General features: G+C 41.7%; 1 protein-coding gene across 3 annotated transcripts; it reads right to left on the bottom strand.

Moving 5' to 3' along the window:
- Nucleotides 1–3,383: 3,383 nt before the first annotated feature.
- LOC148031288 (Sec23/Sec24 protein transport family protein) lies at nt 3,384–20,725 on the bottom strand. Of its 3 annotated transcripts, none has more exons than XR_015691870.1 (3): nt 19,646–20,725; nt 4,914–6,911; nt 3,384–4,799 (listed from the first exon to the last, which is right to left on the bottom strand). XR_015691870.1 is itself a non-coding variant. In XM_087684809.1 (2 exons), exons 1-2 carry the CDS (start codon nt 20,354–20,356, stop codon nt 5,235–5,237), a joined length of 2,388 nt encoding a protein of 795 aa, XP_087540935.1. In that variant the 5' UTR covers nt 20,357–20,725; the 3' UTR covers nt 3,384–5,234. The 3 variants fall into 3 exon arrangements, 1 of the variants encoding a protein (XP_087540935.1); XR_015691871.1 differs by having other exon boundaries at nt 3,384–4,790; XM_087684809.1 differs by having other exon boundaries at nt 3,384–6,911.
- Nucleotides 20,726–21,886: the final 1,161 nt, after the last annotated feature.

The following is a 21,886-nucleotide window of genomic DNA, read 5'->3' as shown; positions in this document are numbered from 1 at the left end:
AAATTCATGGGAGGGTAACGAAACACCTTGTGCAAAGCTCTTCAATATCAACTTTTTCATAGTTTCACCATCACAAAATGTATCATCAAAAGATTCTCTCATGAGTTTGGCCCAAAATTTTACTCGAAGTTTTTGAAAAGAAACATCCCCCCCTATTTTTCTAGGTAACTTCTCCAAACTCACAATGTGAAGGTTTTAAAACACCCCATGTGAAAGTCCCCTTAGTACTAGTGGAACCAGTTGTTGGGCTTGGTTGTTGAATTGACTTTCATCTTTGTGTTGCTCTAGGCTTCTCATACACCAAGGATGATGGGCCATGAAATAGCTCTCCTCAAAATCTTAAACAATGCCTCTCGTCATGGGTAGCCAACATGTTGCCAAGAATGTGCTAAATCACCCACCCTATCATGGGGCTACTTGGGTGGGATTATTGTGTCTCAAATGGGTAGCCCTAGCCTTCTCTTCTTGTGTCTTTCTTCTTCTTCTTCTTCTTCTTCTTCTTCTTCTTTTTCTTCTTCTTCTTGGGATCTTGGTCTACACATCAACCCTATAGATGCTAAGAGAAGCATGCTAGTTTGTTGGTTGATTATACCTCTATGTGCAAGGGTATACTTAAGCTGCACTCCTAGAAAAGAGAGACTTCAAGAAGTCAAGCCAACACCCCCTTGGGGTATTCCATGAACCCATGGAAGTTAAGACTACGTGATAGAAGGCCATTCATGCAAAACCAATCTCTTCTAAATTTCTCTATCTTGCAAAATCATGGAAACAATTGGCACCATGACTTTGTTGGTGGAAACATGCATGGACACTACTCATGAATAGATTGACCTATGCAAGAAATGGCTTTAAAGATACGCATATAGACCCCCAATTACTTTTAATTATTTTAACATATTTTACTGTCATTGTGTATGAATTTTTCTCAAAAAAATTTCCCATTATGAGTTGATGAATTTTCCTCACACTATAGTTCCCACTGTGAGTTCAAAAGGAAACATGAGAAGGGCAATAAACTTTCAAAGACTCACAGCCAAAAACTCATTAAGAGTTTCCAATGCAACTGATGTAGTCAATGATGTGTATGTGTGAGGAGCAAGCTAAAAAAGGGTCCATAGCCTCACAATACAAGTAATGAATTTGAACTATAATGCTCGTTGCTTAACTTTTCTCTTTAGCAAAAAGTTCCACAAAAGTAGCATTGTTCCCTATTTTGGTGGTATTCCTTCTCAAACTTGCCACATGAAAGGAACAAAGCTACAAATTTTGCATTTTTTCATTTTCAAAATCATTGAGAGAAATTCATTGGATGTAGGTGCAACATGATTGAGATTAAAAAACACACTGTGCACATGCGTGCGTGCGTGCACATGTGCACACACACACACACACACACACTCTCTCTCTCTCTCTCTCTCTCTCTCTCTCTCTCTCTCTCTCTCTCTCTCTCTCTCTCTCTCTGGTGTGTGATTTTGGATTAATAGACATAACTGCAAGTGAGAGGTTTGATTACTGAACTATTTGGTAATCCACATTGATGTAACAAAAAATATGGATCACGACCCACAATCTAGATTAAAGATTTTGGTTCATTTTTAAGACCAAGATAATATCATAATAGAGTGAATAATGACATTTTTAGTTTTTTTTTGGATTTATGAAATGTGCTCGCATGAAGATAGAGCAACTTAATTAATATTTATTGAGGGTGTCATTAGCATACGCAACCTTACGTGTAAAGCTACAATTAAATATTTTTAATGTAGCACTATTAAGCACACACATGTTAAACACAGACAAGTTCATCATACATGCCTAATTCAAAAGAAATAATGTTAAACACCATAATACCTAGCATACATAGTATCACAAACATGTACAAATACAAGCATACTTACATAAACTAATTCGCAAGTTACATGTCCCATATGGTTCAATTTAGCTAACTAGATTTACCTTTTTAAAAGTAGGCCTTTGCAAGATTACATCACCTTGAACAATGGTGGTGGTTGATCTCTTTGTTGTCCCATATCGGTCACAACTTTGCATTCAAAATTAGCTAACTCGAAAGCCACCTCATTTTTTCAATTATGATGGTACAATGTATTGATATGCCTCAACTACAATGCAACCCTATTGATATAGAATACTAGCCTCATAAAAATGAGGCACATCCATAGATAATTTGTTTACCCCATAGATACAATTCTAAATATCGTTTGTTGAAGCTTTCCTTCATGCAATTGGTAGTGGTGGTGGTGGTTGCCTCTTTGGTAGTAAGCTTGCACAAGATACACATAGGGATGAATACAAGGCTAGCTTGTAACTTTTGCCATGGAAGCCAAGCACCTTATGTTGTGACGGAGTGGTTTCTATGGGTGTCCACTATGGGATGGTTCTCTTAAGAGGGTTGCAAAGAGAAAGGGTTGTCCATTGCTCTTAAAGAGGGGTTAACTTTGCAAGGGCATATAGGCATTGCCTATGAGTGTAGCAAGATCCCACATGTCCAACTCATGGAGAGCATCTCTCAAATCATACTCTACTACAACTTCTATGTGCACCTTGTTCATTTGCATCTCTTCTTTAGGGTTGAACATGTCCTAACTTTTTTGAATTCCTATGAAGCATTCACATATCCAAGTAGTCAAGCACTACCTAAAGCAAGTCACCCCATAATCACAGCATGTCAATGCCCTTCTAAGAGAGAATCACACACCTACCAAACCCATGACATGGACTTCAAGGTACAATAGGAAACACTTACTACTAAAGCGCACAAGACAATGGAACTCACCTAGATGTGGAGTTTTGAATCCCCATGAGGTTGTTGAGTGACAAGGAATTAAGGGTACATACATCAAGCAAAGGAAAAGGAAAATGTGAAACCTATCAAGAGAAATTCAATCTTCTACAAATAGATTAAAAGCAAGAGGTGAAACTTAGTAGAACAAGATACTCTTTAACTTTAGCCATAAAATAACTTACCAAATTGTTGCACTTTAAAAGATCAGTAGAATAGGATTTGTGTTTTTAAATCCTTGTGACAAAGAAATTACTCATTGCAACAAAGTCTTTCAATACCTAGTGCTTGAGATTTTTAATGCGGTTGTGTCTAAGAGTAAGAGTTGAGCAATAAGCAACAATTCACATTCTATGTAACAATCATAAAATGCTTTGTAGTGTCCTTCGACCTTGAATCCAACTAAAGTGCCCCACACTTGGACTCCATATTCACCTCTCAAAGATATACTTGCAAGGTCTCTATTTGCAATCTCACTAATTATTCTAAGGTCCCTTGCTTTATAAATTTCTTTGAAAAGATGTGGAAATGAATTGCTCTTCAACTTTTGGTCATTCACAACAAATGATTATGACTTTTATATTCCCCTAGAACACCTACTGAGAAATGGTTCACATTTAAATCTTAGAAAAATTATCATCCTTTGCACCTTCTTAAGGCACTTACCCACATCTAACATGAACTAAATGCATATGCATGTGCCCAAGTGTCAACTCCACCACAAGCTACAATAGACTACATGATTACACCTATAGAAGCTTGATTCGCTTTTTGACTATAAGGATCTTCAATGCTATCCCATCCAATTCACTTAACAAATAGCTACCATTGTCATGTGTCTATCTTACCACATAGGGACCAAACAACCACTTTGAAACTTTCCAGATAGCACTATGTTGATTATCTAAACCGCTATAATAAATCAGCACCCATCTCCCTCCTGTATGGCTCTTGGTCTTCTAAGTCTATGGCTCCTATCAAACATTTTCTTATTCTTAAGCCTTGACGCCCTCAACTTTGCCATTGATTCCTCGATGCTCTCTGGCCTTCTTTCTAACTGTTTGATATACATTCTAGAGTCGAATTCTTTAATATGCACCAAATATGACATGACATCCTTTTCAAGGTCCAACTGAACCATAACAACCTCTTGTTTTGAGGCCTCCACATTATTGAGGTAAACCTGTACGGTCAAACTATATTCTGCAATATATGTCCACTTATCGTAAACCCGTATTGCTGAGGACGATCACCGCATATTATGTCAAGCTAGCACTCTCAAACTTGTCTGTAGGACCTCCCAGCCAGCATTCGTACAAAGGTAACTGCCTGTAAAAAGAAGTTCACAAAGCCTTGCCTGTCAAAATTCGCCTTGATGGTTTATGATATTAAGAATTTACATGAATAGTACAAAAAGGCTTTCAGAATAGGTCCCTGACATTGGTCCCAAATATACACATTTACACCCTGATCAGCGTTAGTCAGCAACAATTGAAGTATCATGCTAATGGGGGCTTTATCATAGTGTAACATCCAATCATCATTGTAGCAAATCCATTCATCGTTGTAGCAAACTTGCAAGCCTCAAGACTGCATGTGACATTCTCAAAAGTGGCAAATCTTATACATCCAAGATGATATCTCTGACAAAACCAAAGTTTGGAAAACTGCAGTGGCAACAAGTGCCAGAACACTAGTTATCAACATAGCAAATCTCATAGGTCTTACTTAGATGCTGCCTCTGACATTCTTAAAATGTTGCAAATCTTATAGACTGTATATGCTTCATCTGACATCCTCAGAATGTCAACAAAAGAAACCATTTTTACAACTGTCAGACCTGTAGATAACAGAAGCTGAAGAAAGATTTTAGCTCAAGACAGCACAAACTCCTCCCTCTCCTGAACTTCATTAAAGATCTATCTGCTTTCTCATATTTTCATTCCCCTTCAACACATTTGCAGTTTAGCAAGATTTGTCTGAAAGAATCCTGCCCAACCTATACAAAGATCCACACCAAACATGCCTTTGTCAATTGGCTGCCATGAGTATGGCCTCAAAAAGAAGGTGATGGTAAAAATGGAATAAGGTAAAAATTTCGACCCCTGCTTACCTGAGTGCAATCTCAAGATACACACCAGATAGACCCTGCCTTTTTTACTTGTGTATGGTATGTGATGGTTGTAGCATTGCCTTCATGAGATAAGAGCTCTGGAGGAGCCAAGAAACAACCCCACACTCAAAACTTGTATCCCATCATTGCTTTACAGCTAAAAGCTTATCAGTCATAAACTGTACACAGCTGGCATTAAGGTCGTCTTCCCATGATGCAAGAGCGATCATGAGCATCCCCAAACATGAGATACAACAAAGCACGAAAAGCTTTCTCCTCAGCATTACTTTTCAGCTAAAACCCTCTTAATATGTAATGCAGTCAAAGGTAGTCATCTTTTACTGCAAGTTCCTGTAAGTGACCAATAAAAGCCTGCAGGCTCACATCATCTGTAAAGATTATGTCAGAATCTCCAATATACTCACTCTTGTGGGTCACTGAAGGGTTTAACTTGGCTAATAAAAACCGTGCTTGGCTGCTGTGCTGATCGCAGTCTATGAACTTGGGCACAGGACTACGTTCTGAGAGTAATGATTGTGCATCCATTATAGGAGCCTCCAACAGCTTTCTAAAATTCTCATGACAAGGATCTTTGTGATACTCCAGTTTTCTCCAGTGTGCTATTAATGAACCATAGTGCACCACAATGAAGAAGAATGCATCAAACAGAAGAATGCAATTTGGCTTAACAGAGCTAACATCAAGCAGCACTGGCATTGGAGGCCCATCCAAAGAGTATGAAAACAAAGTGGGTTGTATCATGATAACCGTGTTAACAACACCCTCTCGATTAAGCATCAGCCCATAAAAGGCAGTTTCATCCGGTGTGTTGTTTCTGAATTGAAGAAACTGTGAACGCCGCAAGTAATAAATCAACTGGGGAAACAATGAGAGATTAGAAGAAAGACGAAAAGACTCTGCATCTTCCTTGTTGTAATCTCCAAACTTAGAAGCAAATTGGATAAGGAGGCGGTCCAGCCAGGCTATTATGTCTGTAATGTCCTCAATCGCCACCTTGTGAAGTGTAAGTCTTGAAACAACTGCAGCAGCTGCTTCTTGGTCAAAACCTGCTGCAAGGTCCTGTGGTCGTGAATCATCCATCCATCTCCGTGACGTGGTAATCACCCTGACCCGAGTCTCCCCATCACTTCGCTGATATGTCGTTACAAACTGCACAATAAAAGGAGTCCCAGGAGGTGCACTCGGCTGTGAGGCAACTTCAAAAAAGAAGGCTACATGTGTGTTGTCAGTTAAGCTGCATATCTTCCACATACTTGTGCCCCCAATACCCACCTGACGATCACTGACTAGCATAGTCTTCTTGCTCAAAGATGAGCATGGCCCAAGGGCTCCACAAACCTTCACTTTCTGGCTGGTTATCACCTCTATTGTTGCATTATAATACATCTTTAGGAGGCCATTTGCATCTTGTGAAAAAAGCCGCTGTAAGGATGTCTTAAATTCGTCTGACTCAAAAGTCTCAGCCAGTATAATTAGACCACCCGAGCTTTCTACTGCTGATTTGGCCTCATAGACACCAACTTGATCCAATGAGCAAGCAAATATATTGAAGACACAACCATTTCTGACCAGATTTTCCTCTAGCCTTTTATAGAATTTACATGCTTTATGATAATGTGGAGCCCTGTTATGGAGCAAATCAGAATGTGTACGCATGCTTTCCTCAAAATCTGTACCCACAATCATCCCTGGCCCTATTGTTCCAGGGCCTCCCACAAAAAGCAAGATATTAGATACAGTAATTGATATGCAGCCCTCCAACAACCCAATGGCAACATTCACAGCTACACCAGTGGCCCTTTGAGGCCTATGGCCTGAAATAACTGTGACAGAATCAGTCTGTAGCTCCTCAAGTACAGTGGTAAAACCAAAATCAGTGTCTGATATCCGTACTAAAAATCGATCAATGTCTTCTTGGGAGCCAGCACTATATGTTCTTTGTGATCGTTTATAAGAAATTCCCAACAATTCTTGAATCTGTTCAATAAAGTAACAAGAAAAACAATTTCACTCAGTGCCTGAACCAAACTGACTGCTTAACAAACATTCACATTCTAACATTGAGATTTCACTGTACTGCTTATTATAGGTCTAAAACATGTCATCGTAACATCAAGCCACTTCTACCCTCTGCAAGTAAAAGACCAAAATGCTTCATACCAACCTCTTCGTGCCTAGGTGAACCAAGTCATACTGATTAATCAATACAGTGCACTTTCGGAACTGATTAAAGAGGTTCACTTCTGACATTAAAGGAGTTCCGGTATATCACTTTCTGTTGGCCTTAGCTGGACATTCACATATGGATAACAAATAAAACCAAAATTCAATGGATCAGATATACAGCATGGTACAATGATTTTAAGTGCCTTTGATATGCCACAATCATAGTATGTAGGAATAAGACCACTTGAAAACCCACCATTGTGTCTGCTACTTGTATCTAGTCAGCATGGCTCTACATGTGACATAATGCAAACAACCACAAACACCTCATTCAAAGCACATGAATGCAGAAGAATGGCAAAGCATGTGTATTTCTTTTTTCTTTTTCACTCAAAGAGGAGAAAATTTTATATTAATAAGACTCTTCCTAACAAAAATATCCCAAGGCAAGGTACAAAGTACAAAGCAAGCCTGTAAGGGACTTCCATATCAGGGGAAAAAAAGGTAACAATGGGGAAATAAATAACCAATCAGGTGGTCTATAACGCTAGACTGTGTGGGTCTAGAAAAGGAAGTGCCAGAATCTCACATCCTGAGAAGAAGCATCTCTCCTCTTCACACGCTTCGAACTGCCTTGTATTCTCTCCATCTCCAATGGAGAGTATTCACAATCTCTATCCAAATCCTGGGAACAGTCACTGCGGAACATATGTCCAAAATATCAATACCATTGCTACATCTAGATGTCCATACATAACAAGCAATGATGCCAGCTATGAGCTCCCATGTGTTGACAATGCCCCTAGGTCCACGTTGTCTATGAGAAATCTGGCATAAGTAGGATATCTGCATGACAACCCTACTCACTAACTGCCCCAAGACAAGATAGGCATGACACCCCTATACATCAGACATCCTCATAGCTATAAGCTGGACCTTTGTCCATGACCCAAGCAACCATCCCCCGCATCATAGTCATAAGCGTCTGCAATGGCATGAAATACCATCCTAAGGGCTCTCCTCCATACCTCGTGAGCCCTTAGGCAATGCCATATGCAGTGCCTCTATGACTCCTCATGCTCCCCATATCTAGCGCTATTAACAGTCATCTATCATGTATGGTCATCTCCTACCTATGAACCCCAATCTAAGTAAAATGAGGATATTTGGAGCTCTGACATTGTGTTTGTCCATCATTTTATCAGTCCTAGACACTTTTGGTGGAGGTCATACACTCACATGGTATCATCTGCCTTGGTGGGAACCAGAATTGACTGAAAAGTAGCATCTGTCCACAACAAAGCAAGCTAAGTGACATCTCTCAAAGCTGAAGGTCTGCATTTTCTGTGTTTTCTTGTGTAGGGTAGCTTCTTTCCAAACAGATCAGCTGTGTTTTTCAGTCCAAACACTTTTCTCTGCTGCATTTTCATCATGTGGTCTTTTCAGTACCAGGCAGCAGTTTTTCAATCCAGGCGACCCTGTTTTGCAGCTCCAAAGGCTCTCAATCATCTAGTTTTACTGAGATGGTCTGTTTCCAAGTTCTGTGGATCAGTCCCAGGAGATCAGCCTGTGTTTACTGTCCCAGCTGGCTGCCCTGTGTTTAACAGGTTTTTCTCCCAAGGCAGCTGCGTTTGGACTTGTTTCAGCCTTGAACACTCTCCCTTTGAACTGCTGCACACCAGAATTGCTGACCAGCGTCCAGACAAACCCTGAACAGGCTGACCTCATCATCCTACACATCGCTTACTCCATCAACAGCAGTGTTTTTGAGATTTTTCACTGGATTCTTGAGGGATACAGATGGTCCACCAGTACGATAGGAAAGATCACATGGATCTAGACCACAAGAACCATCGAAGTGATGACCGAGACTGAGCAGAATAGCATTCACAAAGCCATGATGGTGAGGATCATCATTCAGATTGTTGAGATCGTGACAATGATCATGACATGGATCGACAAATGGACCATGAACGGGTTCCTTCCCAACCACCTTCATATCATTCTATCGTTGTTCCATCTTCCATGGCTACGAGTCCACAATTGGCCATTATGGCAACCCTAGTACAGGTGCCTATTATAGCCTATCTTCCCACCTCCGAAAAGTTAGATGAGATGAGCTATTCTCTATGTTCATGCAAAGTCTAGGTGCATCCTTCACACCATGACCTATGGGATTTTGTGACAGCCCCTATTACCTGACCTCTTATGGATCCCATGTTGGAGCAACTGCAGGCTAGAGAGCTTTACGGGATTGGCTCAACACAAGAGCCCGCTCTTTTCTCTTCTTCCATTGTATAAATTCTATGCTCATGCATGTAAGACATATATACACTACGGCAAAAATCTGAACCAAAGATTTTTGCTGGTTTGGAGATGGCAAGTATCAACTCAGCACAAAGTGTATAGACACTAGAGGGAGCAAGAGTGTTGTCACTTCTTTACCAAGTCCGAAGATTTTTGTTGGTTTGGAGATGGCAACTATCAACTCAGCACAAAGTGTGTAGATAGTAGAGGGAGCCAGAGTGTGGTCACTGCTCGACACTTGATTAGTTCAAAAGAGTGTAACTCAAAGTACAAAGTACAACCCTTAAAACTTTAGGGTTGTGTAAGCGCCATAAGGTGCGTTCACACACGAACATGTGTAATGTGTGATAAATGACCGAACTATATAACATAAATACACAAATAAAGAATAATATGACTGGGGGAAAAAACCTCTCTTATGAAGAGTAAAAAGTGCCCCAATGTCCTACTTGCGGATCAACAACACTCCTATGTGAGTGTGGGTGTGAGTAAAACCCAACAAACCCCCCTAGAGTGAAAAGTGATCAGCATACGAGGATCGTCCACCAAAGGAGATCAAATATAAAGCATTGCGAAATGCTCCAAATTTGTCGCAAGGAAGAGTGTTGGTGAAGATGTGTGCCACATCATTGTTGGTAGGACAATAGACAAGGCTGATATCCCCTGCATGTAGCCTCTCTCTGACAAAGTGATAATGTATCTCAATGTGTTTCATGTGTGCATGAAACACTCGGTTCCGTGCCACTGCAATGGCACTTTGACTGTCAGTAAGTAAAGGAGTAGGCTCTGTGACAAATACATCAAGATCAGCCATGTAGCAGTGAAAGCTGCCTTGTATTCAGCCTCACAAGATGATATGGCAACAATGGATTGTTTCTTGCTAAGCTAAGAAATGCAAAATGAGCCAAGAAAGAAACAATTTCCACTCGTAGAGTGAGGAGAATCAAAATCTCCAACCCAATCGGAATCATTGTAAGTATGTAACTGCAGCAACCCTCCCTTGGCATAAAGCAATCCAAGAGTCCTAGTGCCCTGCAAGTAACTAAAAACACACTTCACAACTTACTAATGTGACATGCGTGGGTTGTGCATATATCTGCTCAGGGCTGAAACTGCAAACCAAATGTCTGGCCTTGTGTTGCATAAATAAATGAGACATCCAATTGTTGAAACATATGTATGAATATCAAACATGTCACTCTCATTGTGCAAAAACAGCTTAAGTCCAATCTCCATCAGTGCACTGTGACAATCCAATAACTCTAGTATCACAAATAAACCGAATGCCCGAATAGTAATGCAAAGGCCCCAAATTTGACATTTCAAAGATTTGTTGCAAATTTTTCTTAAATGCTAAAATCTAACCAACATATATCCCTTAGAGCAAAAGGTCATCCACATAAAGACAAATGACTAGCAAGGATCCCCCCTCTTTGCATACCTAAAGAGTAGACTCTAATGGGATGTTAATGAACCCTTGGCTGAGTAAGAAGACATCAATTTTGGTATACCAAGCTCGTGGAGCTTGCTCCAAACCATACAAAGCCTCTTTCAACTTGCATACCAAGTGTTCAAATCCTTCAATTGCAAAACTCATGGGCTGCTGAACATACACTTCTTCTTGAAGTTCCCCATGTAAAAATGCAATTTTAATGTGAAGCTGGTGCACAATCCAACCATAATGGGCAGCCAATGCAACCAAACACCTAATAGTAGTTATACAGGATGTAGGAGCAAATGTCTCCTCATAATCAATGCCTTTCTTTTGCGTGTATCCTTTTGCCACAAGCCTGGCATGAATCCATCCACTTTTCATTCCAACTTCTAGACCCCTTTAATACCAATGGCTTTCTTTCCAACAAGCAATGTAACTAAATCCCATGTTTGATTCGTCATGATAGAATCAAGTTTAGCTTGCATTGCTACCATCCAATGCACACGTTGTTATGCATCCTCTTTGTTATGCATCCTCAAAAGAATCAGGCTCATTATCATCGAGTGTGTCTACTGCCATAACAAACTCCATAGCATTAGCATGATCATGCAAACATGTTTGTCTTCGAGTACGACCAACAAGATGAGTCTGCAAGTACCATCTAGGTATTTGTCTAGCCTCCTGATTACGTGGTTTTTGGCTGTTCCAAGCCTCAAAAGGTGTTATATTTTTCAATGCCTTAGTAGGGCACCTATTCAAAACATTACAAGCACACATAACTGCTTCCATCCAAAATCCATGTGGCAAATTTTTAGCTTTCAACATATATCTAGCCATCTCCATAAGTGATTGATTCTTCCTTTCTACAACCCCATTCTACTATGGAGTATATGCAGTAGTATACTAATGTGCAATGCCTTTTTGCTTTAAAATTTTATTTAGCAAGGAAGACATGTATCCCCCCCCCCGGTCCGAACGGAAAGTCTTAATCTAACAACCATATTGATTTTCCACAATTGCAGTAAAAGCCAAAAAATGCATTATACACTTTTAACTTTTTCACCAGTGAATAAACCCAACAAAAACGAGTTAAGTCATCAATGAAGGTGACGAAACAATAACATCCACCTAATGACTTTGTCTGCATGGATCCATGCATCTGAATGCACAATCTACAACCTGGCTATAGCTTTAAAAGTAATATCACGAGGAAAAGAAAACCGATGCACTTTTCCCAAAATGCATCCCCCACAAATGTGCTCAAGAGGTCTCTCCAAGAGAGGTAAGCCTTCCAACATCTGATTACATTGCATAAGCATCAAACTACCATAGTTCACATGTCCCATGTGAGCATGCCATAACTCTGCTTGAGACATAGCAAGAGTAATTGTCAAGAGGACATGTATTTTTGAAACCTCACTTAACATATGGATTAATTTTAAATCACATGATTAAGTAAATGTTGCACATGTGAGGTGCAACTGGGATTAAAGTAAATATACGAGCCCAGGACTCGAGGAAATCATGGGATGTCGAAGGAAAAAGTTGCTATAGGTTATACCGCACATGTACTTGGTGGTATCTAGTGCCAATTGTTGGCCTAGGTCATTCATTTGGCCATAAGTGTCAGTTGGTGATACTAAAGAACTGGCATTTAATGGTACCTAACGTCAATCTGATGGTCAAAGATAGCACAGAGACACTTGGGAATGGAAGTTGCCTAGCCAATTTAATTATTGGTCAATCTGATTATTTTTTAGGACACCAAAATAACTATTAGTTTAATTTTCAGTATTTAAAGACTGAAAATTAATATTTAATTATGGATTATGCTAGAAAAACCATTTGGAAAGGTTGACACTTGTCAAAAATGCCCATGCAAGACTGAAAAACGTTTTTAGAGACTGGAGAGATGCATTTTTAGTGTATTCAGCCTAGAAGAGAGAGAGAGGAAATGCTCCTGGTCTGATTTGCAACCATTGGAGGACCTTCTGAGAAAGCCAGGGGTAGAAGAAGACCAATCAACAGCAAGTGACAGCATCTATAGACTGTTGAGAGAGGGCAACAACAATAAATGACTACTTTTCTTCAGTTCTTTGCATCTACAAGCTGTTGTGGCAGTGTAACAGCTATATTTGACTGATTTTCAGTCATTCTTTGCGACAAAACTCTGAATTTTCTCTCTCTACAACTTTCTCTCTCATCTCCCAGCCATTTCACAGCCTTGCTCCAAAGATATCAGCATTTGGACCCTTGGAGGCTGAGAAATTGCAAATTTCTTTGCTGTAAACCCTAATATATAGCAGAAATTAGGATTTAGCAGTAGCCTTGAGAAGCATGCCAGAAATTGGAAGCTCCAAGACTTGGATTCAATAGGGCTGAAGGTGAATTTCAGCTAAATTCAGATAGAGGACTGGCCAACCATTGAATTTGGGGCATTTTCCATCTCCATCAAAGTGGATGAAGGCCATTTAAGTGTCCGAATCAAGGGGCAAATCAGATTTAAGACTTGTTAGTCACTTTGGATAGCAAGGGAAATTTGGATTACGAAGGTGATCGGGAGAATTCCATCGTAAATCAACTTTTTCTTCGATAAAGCTAAAGAAATACCGAAAGGGGCACCAATTTTGGGGCCACTCAGGTGTACATTGTCCAAGATCAGTAGGTAAATTTGTATTTTCAGATTTGTATTAATTGTTTGCTGCTGTAATTAAGTTGTAATCAGGGATTTACCACCCATCCACGGAAGGAAGGCTGGTTACAGTAATACTAGATGCCAAGTAAACTAACTGATCAATCAAATGAGCATCTAGCTCATAAACTCCATGACATAATGTGCCAGTGAGTACCAAAGTCGAGAACTCCTTACCCCTAACCATGCATTTATCATAATCAAATGTGACTTGCATTCCACACGTTGCTAAAGAAGAAATGGATAGCAAATTCTTCTTTGTCCTTAGCACATATAAAGTATCCTCCAAACAAAGAGTAGAGCCATCAATGGCTTTCAAGACAATCTCTCCAATACCACTAACAGGATAAGATGCATTGTTGGCACATTGCAATGATTTGCCAACAGGAGCTGCAACAACAGCGATAAACAAATTCCTATGGGATATAATGTGCTTAGAAGCACCACTTTCAAAGAACCAAGTGCTAGCGTCCTTTGTAGAGCTGAATGCTCTATCTACCCAAGAAGAATCATAACTGTAAGTGTAAAAACAATAGTCACGGTCAACAACAATCACAGAATTTGTATTAGTAGCAATAGAAGGTGCATCTGAAACAAACATCCCGGACTCCTTTTTCTCCTTGACAATGTGTTTTTTGCATTCTGTGATGTAATAAACTGGTTTTTTACAATAATGGCACTTGCCCTTCTTGGCTTTGCGTGCCCCCCTCATTGTTTTGTGAAGCTCTTGAACTTCAAAAACTCTGCGGAGCATTTATGGGCTGATTGCCCTTGCCCTTCTGTCTTGCCATGAAAGCTTGTTCAGAAGCTACAACATCCACCCCACTATTCTTCCTTGTTTGCTCTTCTTCCAACAACAAACTAACCAACTGAAGAAAGGCAAGTGGTTGCATAGAAATTCGCATTGTAAGATTCAATGCACTGTGAAAGGCCAAATAAAAATGTGGCAGAGAATTCAAAGTACTAGAGATCATGGAGCATCAATATAATACTCATCTATATTCATCAACTGCTCACGCAAGTCCTGAATTTTATTAAGATGATCCTGCATAGCATCACCTTCTTCCATCTTCACATTTTCAAGCTCCTTCTTTAAGAAAGAAATACAAGTATCAATTTTTTCCAACAAACATATGCTCAAGCGTAAGCCATGCTACTTGTAAAGTAGTAGCAAACCATATATGCAAGATTATAGACCGTTGAACTGCCAATGCAATAAGTGACAATGCTTGGGCATCCCTAGTGTCCCAAGCCTTCTATGCAGTTGTTCTTTGGGGTGGTGGCTGAACCAGAGCTTGCCTTTGACCACAACCTCCTTGTGGAGGTGTAGCACAAGCCATATCTCCAAGACGAACTTCTTCCCCACTGACATAATCCCAAAGATTTTTGCAACAAGTACATTCTTCATCATGAAGGACCATAGAGAATAGTTATTGCCATCCAATCTATCCTCTTCAAATACATAAGTGAAGATATCACTCTGTCCTTGATTTGCCATGATAAATGTTACTCTTCCAAATGTACAAAAGCAATAACAAAAGTTAGCTTGACCTGAAAATTTGCAAATTTCCAGAAATTACAGCAAATGCCAAGCTGTGATCAACTAAACTGTGTCACACTTGACCACTACTGTCTCAATGTGCTGAAATTTCTCAAATTTCAGCAAGCAACACGCTGTCCAATGCAAGAATAGTGCTCAGTAGCACTAAAAACACAAGAGCCCCAAAATTTGACTGTCCAATGTGCAAGATTTCAGTTGATTTCAGACTGAAACTTCAGTATATATGCCAATAGCTGCCAAACATACAAAAGCCCCAAATTTTCTGACCCAAATTCCAACAGATTTCTACAACTTGTGCATGAAAAGCACCTGTTGTAGCAGAAATGGACCTTTCCCTGCAAAAGCCCCTTGCTTTGGCTCTGATATTTTAATTAAAATTATAAGATATACCTGTGGCAGCCAAGGACGCGAGCTGTGGGTGTTGATGCTGCAGGTGGGACTGCCCCGGCTAGCAGGTGGTGCAATTTGTTTGCACACAAGCCTGGCAGAGCTGGATAAGATCAAGCGGTGGCCTAGACAGGCTAGTAGGGCTGGCGGCATAGGCAATGGGCTGCCGACAAGACAAGGTGGTGGCAGCAGGTGTCTGGACAATGACACTATAGGGCGGCGACTAGTGGGTGGCTAGAGCAGGCACAACTGCTTGGCTAGCGAGCGGACTAGTTTGGAGATGGCAGCTATCAGCTCGGCACAGAGTGTGTAGACAGTAGAGGGAGCGAGAGTGTGGTCATTGCTCAACACTTGATTACTTCAAAAGAGAAACTCAAAGTACAAGGTACAACCCTTAGGACTTTAGGGTTGTGTAAGTGCCTTAAGATGTGTTCACACATGAAAGTGTGTAATATGTGATAAGTGACCGAACTCTGTAACATAAATACACAAATAAAGAATAATATGACTGGGGGAAAAAACCTCTCTTAGGAAGAGTAAAAGTGCCCCAATGTCCTACTGTCGATCACTAACACTCCTATGTGAGCGTAGATGTGAGTAAAACCCAACAATTTTGTTGAAATTTTCCAATTCTAGGCAATGCCTGATGTAATTCGTGTGGTGTGTGGACACTAATTTAAGTGTCAAAGTGTGATGTGGAAAACTTGTGTCTCAGGACTTTAATGTGGTGACACTAGGCCCTAGAGTCAGTCACATTAACTCTATTTAGTGTGTGGAAGGTTGGTTAGGTCAACCTTAGACATTATTTGTACTTTCATTTGATTGTTTCACTATAGCGAATACATTTTTTTTCGCTCTCATTGTTACTATCTACTATCTCTCATTTCCTCCATAGCTAGTTCCAACTTTTGATATCAAAGCTACTCGATGGTTGTGACCATTGATGCTGCCAACCCCGCAACATCTCGTCACAGACTCGAGCCACCTCATCAATGTTGGCTTTGTCGAAAAGAGAAGGAGCTACCAATCGAGAGAAGAAGTTGCCCATCAAACAACTTGCATTGCTCTCTCCCGCTCACCAGCTGCACTACCACCTGCACCAAGCCTATACTGCCCAGTTCTCTACTGCCTCTACACCAAAACTGCCAACCACCATCAAGGTTTAACCATCACCAACATTGTGCCCATCTTGTCTTGGACAATCTAGCATATCTCCGACACATTTGGCGTCTCTACACACATCTGGAGGACTCAACAATTTGGGGGTTTTGCTCAATTTGAGGTTCTTTGTACGCATCACCACCGAAACTGCCAACATTGTGCAATTTCATCAACATTTGCATGAGAAATTTGGGGTTTTGTTGAGATCAACTCTAATTTGTGCTGAAATCTCTGGATTCATCATCAACATTGCCTCCTCGGCTTAGCCCAAGGAGCATGGTTCTCCCCATGAGACCAATTGCCCTCCCCCCTTGGAGACGGGACGTGGCCAGCAAGGTTTTGGTAGCACCCATGGTTTCCCCCATAGCACCTATGAGCTGGGTGGGCCCTCTATGTGACATGATTGTTAACCCTCAAACGAATAAGGTGGAAAAGCTGAAAAATCTAAAGAAAAAGACAAGGCCAAGGAAAAAGTGAAACAAAAGATGAAGGCGCGTTAAGAAGAATCTAGAAACACAAGAAGTGCAGAAAAGTCCTAAATCAAGGAGAACGGCGCACGAGAAAAAGTGCAAGTGCATTTCACACATCCCGAGGCAAAAAACCAGTGCAGGTACAGCTTTTCATTGCGGGTTGGTACATTTTGGGACTAGAAATTTATTAAAATTCGGGGATTCACTGCATTAAATTGCTGAAATTTAAAAAAAATTGGGCACGCCTGCCTAAATGAATCAGCCATAAGGAATGAATGAGAGAGTGGCCTATAAATAGGCACAATCAATCTAAGATGGCGCCCCTTTTTGGGGCTGCAAACCCTAAACGCAAAACATAGAAACGCAAAAATACAAACTGCGGGTGAAGAGTTTCTCAACACCCCCTCTCAGGCCCAAAAAGGGGAACAAGAGAAGAGTGAGGTGGAGATGCAATGCTACATGCTGAAGAATGCTGATGCAGCAGGTGCCACTTGGACAGTGTCCCTCGTGGGGAAATTGTTCACTTGCCCAAGCGCCCTAGTATAAAGATGATGAAAACATGCAATGCATAGAAGGAATGTCGGACTTTGTGTGGTGCCGAGAACCATAAGGATATGCTCGTACTTGATCTCAAGAGGTGGCTCCATGCTAACCAAGTGACCAAGGCAAGAAGAGAAGAGGGGGTAGAAGATGTAGAGGATCCTTAAGATCCAAGATTTCCACCGGAAAGGAAACCTACAGTAAAGACCAGTAGACAGAGTGAACTGGAGAATCCGAAACACAACCGAGAGAGAGAAGCCACTAGCTCCGTGTATCCATGCTGGAAGGAATATGAAGGCCTCGTCACCAAGTCACGGTTAAACCTCCAAGGTCCAGATCTAGGTGGTACCTAAAGATCTTGGGTATCAATAGAAGAGATGACTAGTCGAAGACAGCCACCCTAAGAAAGTAGAGGATGGGTGAAGAACTCCATGTGGAGTAGGTTCCCCCTCTGAGGTGGGAGGTGGAGGGACCCCCGTTGAAGTCAAAGAAGTAGATGCCCCCTCTAAGGGCAAAGAGATAATATTCCCCTCTGAATCCCCCTCTGAAGTAGATAGAGAATCAAAAAACTCATGGATCACAAACTCCGAAATGTCTGATGACGAAGAAAGTGAGGCCGGTCATGCTGAAGAAGGTATCTGGGGTGCCGAAGAGCTCCTAGAGGTAGCCTCTCGAACCTGAGTAGTCGAGGGTAGGGCTCAGAATGAGCAAGAGGTGGGCAACAATCGTTGTCTCTTAGTGGAGCGGACTGGGTAGCCGAAGAAGAGGAAGGAGTCGAGCAGCCACTGTCTCTCAAAGGAGCAGACTAACGAGGAGACAGTATCAAACAATCACTCTCTCAGTGGAGCGGACTATAGAGCCGTAGTTGGTGGAAGCCACTGTACCTGAAAATAAGTGCAAGAAGACTACCGCTGGCATTGCGACGATCTCCACAAGGTCGTAGCGAATTGATCCTACATGTGCTCGAAAGGACTTAGTGCGCATCGGATGCGTCTTATTGCCTTGAGCATAGTACTCTGATAGCCGATGCAGAACACTCTCTGTTGCCCAGAAAGGAGAGGTGGCACAAGGAGTGCCTGGTGGAAGTCGCATATACTCCGGAGTTATCCTTGTTTTATAGATTGTTGATGCCCTATTTTTGTTGTCCATACTATAACACCCTTCTAAGATCAAACCTCCAAACAAGACACAACACAAGCTATATTCGTGAATATAAAGGATTGGACATCAGACTCACCTCTCCCAGCCATAGAGCGAAACAATCTCACTTCCAAGCCTAAAAGCTAGCAAGACTCTAGATCACAACTATGTCCCAAGAACTCATGCCCCATACCACCAACCCACACCATCCTAGTGTATAGATGCATCAACCAACGAGACACACTAGTAACTACGATACTTGTAATACTAAAACTCATCTAATACACTGTTGCACTGAAATAGTACAAAACATGGTCATATCCTCAAATCCACATAAGGACTGCATAAGGACCTGCAAAATGTACTACCAAGGTCCAAATTCTAGTATCAAAATCCCATATCCATATTCCAAGACACTATTAGAGGTAAGTTATTTTGCTTTTGCTTAGAGAAGTTAGCCACTCCATGCTATGCACTTAAGCAACTCCATCAGTTGTGAGATGATCCATAAGCCAAGATGAACGTTTCAAAATCAAGAAGGTTTGTGGGAGCAACTCCTAGATCCTCCTACCCGTACTTATTCAATTCACTTGTCCACAAAAATCCCCTAAAAAGTAATGGGGCCTTTTCACGGCCTTCCACATGGCCCTCTCCATCCCAAAGGAAAGGGGCACAATCCACATCAATGATATTGTAGATCTGTTGATAAGTTTCTATTATCCATTGTCTTAAGTGTACTCGATCTTTTCGACATGGACCTTGATGGTGTAACTCTTTTTGCCATACTAGTAGCATTTTATTTCAGAGTTAAGACTTCTAGCATTTTATGTCTCTTGGACTGCCAGTAATTACCTGTTGGGATGACAGCTCTCTATGGCCATCGAAAACAATAGCCTTTGGGCAATAGTCGATGTATCCAAGTTCATGGACATGGACCTGAGCTCCAAAGGACACCAAGCCGACAAGGGCATTCTCCGGAAGAAAACTGAGGGCTTGCAAGACAGCATTCTTGAGGGCTCGGAGCGCATCGGGGGGCAGGCAAGTATCAAGGACGAAGAGGAAGGCAGGGCCAGGAGGGAGCGAGGGGGGTGATGCAGCTGTGGTGGCGGCGAGGGAGGGGGCGAGCCGGGGGTATGTGACTGCGTAGGCGGTTGGGGCAGGGCGTGGGGGAGGGAGTGCATAGTCAAGGCGGGTGTAGGAGGGGAAGAGCTCGGCGGGGAGGCTGGTGTCGGAGACGGCGGAGTGGTACGATGGTGGGAAGGGGTTGCGGCAGAAGCAGAAGGGGCAGGCCCAGGACTTGGAGGGCAGATCGATGCGGGCGAAGGGGTTGAGGATGCCGCGGCACGATCTGCAGTGCAGGGGGGCATAAGGCAGCACGGGGAGGTCAGGGATGGTGGAGGCGATGGGGCAGCACATGATAGCCAGCGGCACGGCCAGCCCTCCTTCCTCTCCGGCTCCTCCTCCCGGCCACCGGCGCCCTGCCCTGCCGGAAGAGGAGTTGCAGGGCCATGCGTCCCACGTCCATCGCAGACCCTCCGACACCTCCAGCTCTGAGAAATCCATGCCTGTTGCTGCAGCCTGCCTTCCCTATGAGTGCGTACTTTCTTTCCTTTCGCTTCTCTTCTAGCCGGCCGTATCCATGAACAACTCTGAGGAATCCATGCCTGTGGCTGCTGCACCCTGCCTGCCTTCGCTTTTCGACTGCCTATTTTCTTTCCTTCCGCCTCCCTTCTAGCCTGCCAGCTTCGTGAACATCTTGTGCTGCTTAGTCCGGCATCGCGTCCATGGCTTCTCTCTCTTCTGCCATTTCACATTCCTCGCCGCAGTTCTGTTCTTACGAGGCTTACATGAAAAAAGTACAATCGCATCTCCAGTCAGGTCTCGGTCTTCGTCGATCTCCAGCGTGGCATTAAAACATTCACGCGACCTCGATACTCCTGACGCGGAACAAACCAGACAATCTAGGCTATGTATTATAATTATAATTATAAATTTATTTATTTAATATACCCCCAAAACGTCTTTTAGTATTCACGAATCACATCTTGCAAAATTTTCAAAAAGATTACATTGACCGATGACCCCTGATTTTCAAATTCGAAAATATTATTTAAATAAAAAATTAGGCCTCCATATATTGTTTATACTAAAGCATCATAAGAAGTTGCCGGGTTTCTTCTATTCTCATCACATCACCTTGCATTCTTTTGCATGGTTATCTTTTTGTAACTGAGTGATTTAACTTGGGTTAGTTTAACCCACACCTTGGTCCTACCAAGAGGAAATGCCTCCATTTAGTAAATAACTAGGCACTAGGCACTTTGCACCCACTTTCCTTCTAACGTTTTGCGCTTGCGCTGATGCTACATGCCAACTTAAGTTTATGCTTCACGCCAAACTTTAAAGCACCACTGGTACTATTGGTTAACACATTTCTCCTGCCACTTCACACCCGTGTTTGTTGTCTCAGTGCTTTGCACTAAAGCTCTAAGCACCAAGATTTGTGTCTTAATGCATGTTTTAGTTACTTATACACCATCACCTCCAAAAAGAGAGAGAGAGAGAGAGAGAGAGAGAGAGAGAGAGACACACACACACACACACATTTGATTATGTAACTATTATGGATATTATTGTAGCAAAGAGAGAGAGAGAGTGTGTGTGTGTTCAAAAATAGATTTTAATGATGATGCTAAGGTCCTAAGTTGATATGATGTTATGATCTACAAGTGCATCTTCATTGTAAAAGTATGCATTCAGCTTTGACTGCATACCCCCGATGGACATTATTGCAGTAGCAATTATAGAGAAAGAGAAGTATATAACAAACTAATCGCTACTAGGAGGGCAATTCAATGGGTGGGTGGGTAGGTCATCGCATGCACACACACCCACATTTCACAAAGGATGGAAAGCCAACACGTGACACCCCAAAAAAAATTTGTTAATAGGTATAAAAGTTATATCAAACAAGTGCTTTGCATCAGTGCTCAACTCAAGGTCTTCTATAGTTATCCCATTCACATAACAATCTGCTCTGCCAAGATTACTTCTCTTTCATATACCAGCGCACGAGAGAGAGAGAGAGAGAGA

Source organism: Lygodium microphyllum, chromosome 9 (assembly GCF_053477565.2).
Source record: "Lygodium microphyllum isolate KBCC chromosome 9, Lygodium_microphyllum_v1.1.10, whole genome shotgun sequence".
Classification (NCBI taxonomy): Eukaryota; Viridiplantae; Streptophyta; class Polypodiopsida; order Schizaeales; family Lygodiaceae; genus Lygodium; species Lygodium microphyllum.
This window is presented reverse-complemented; position numbering and strand designations above follow the sequence as displayed.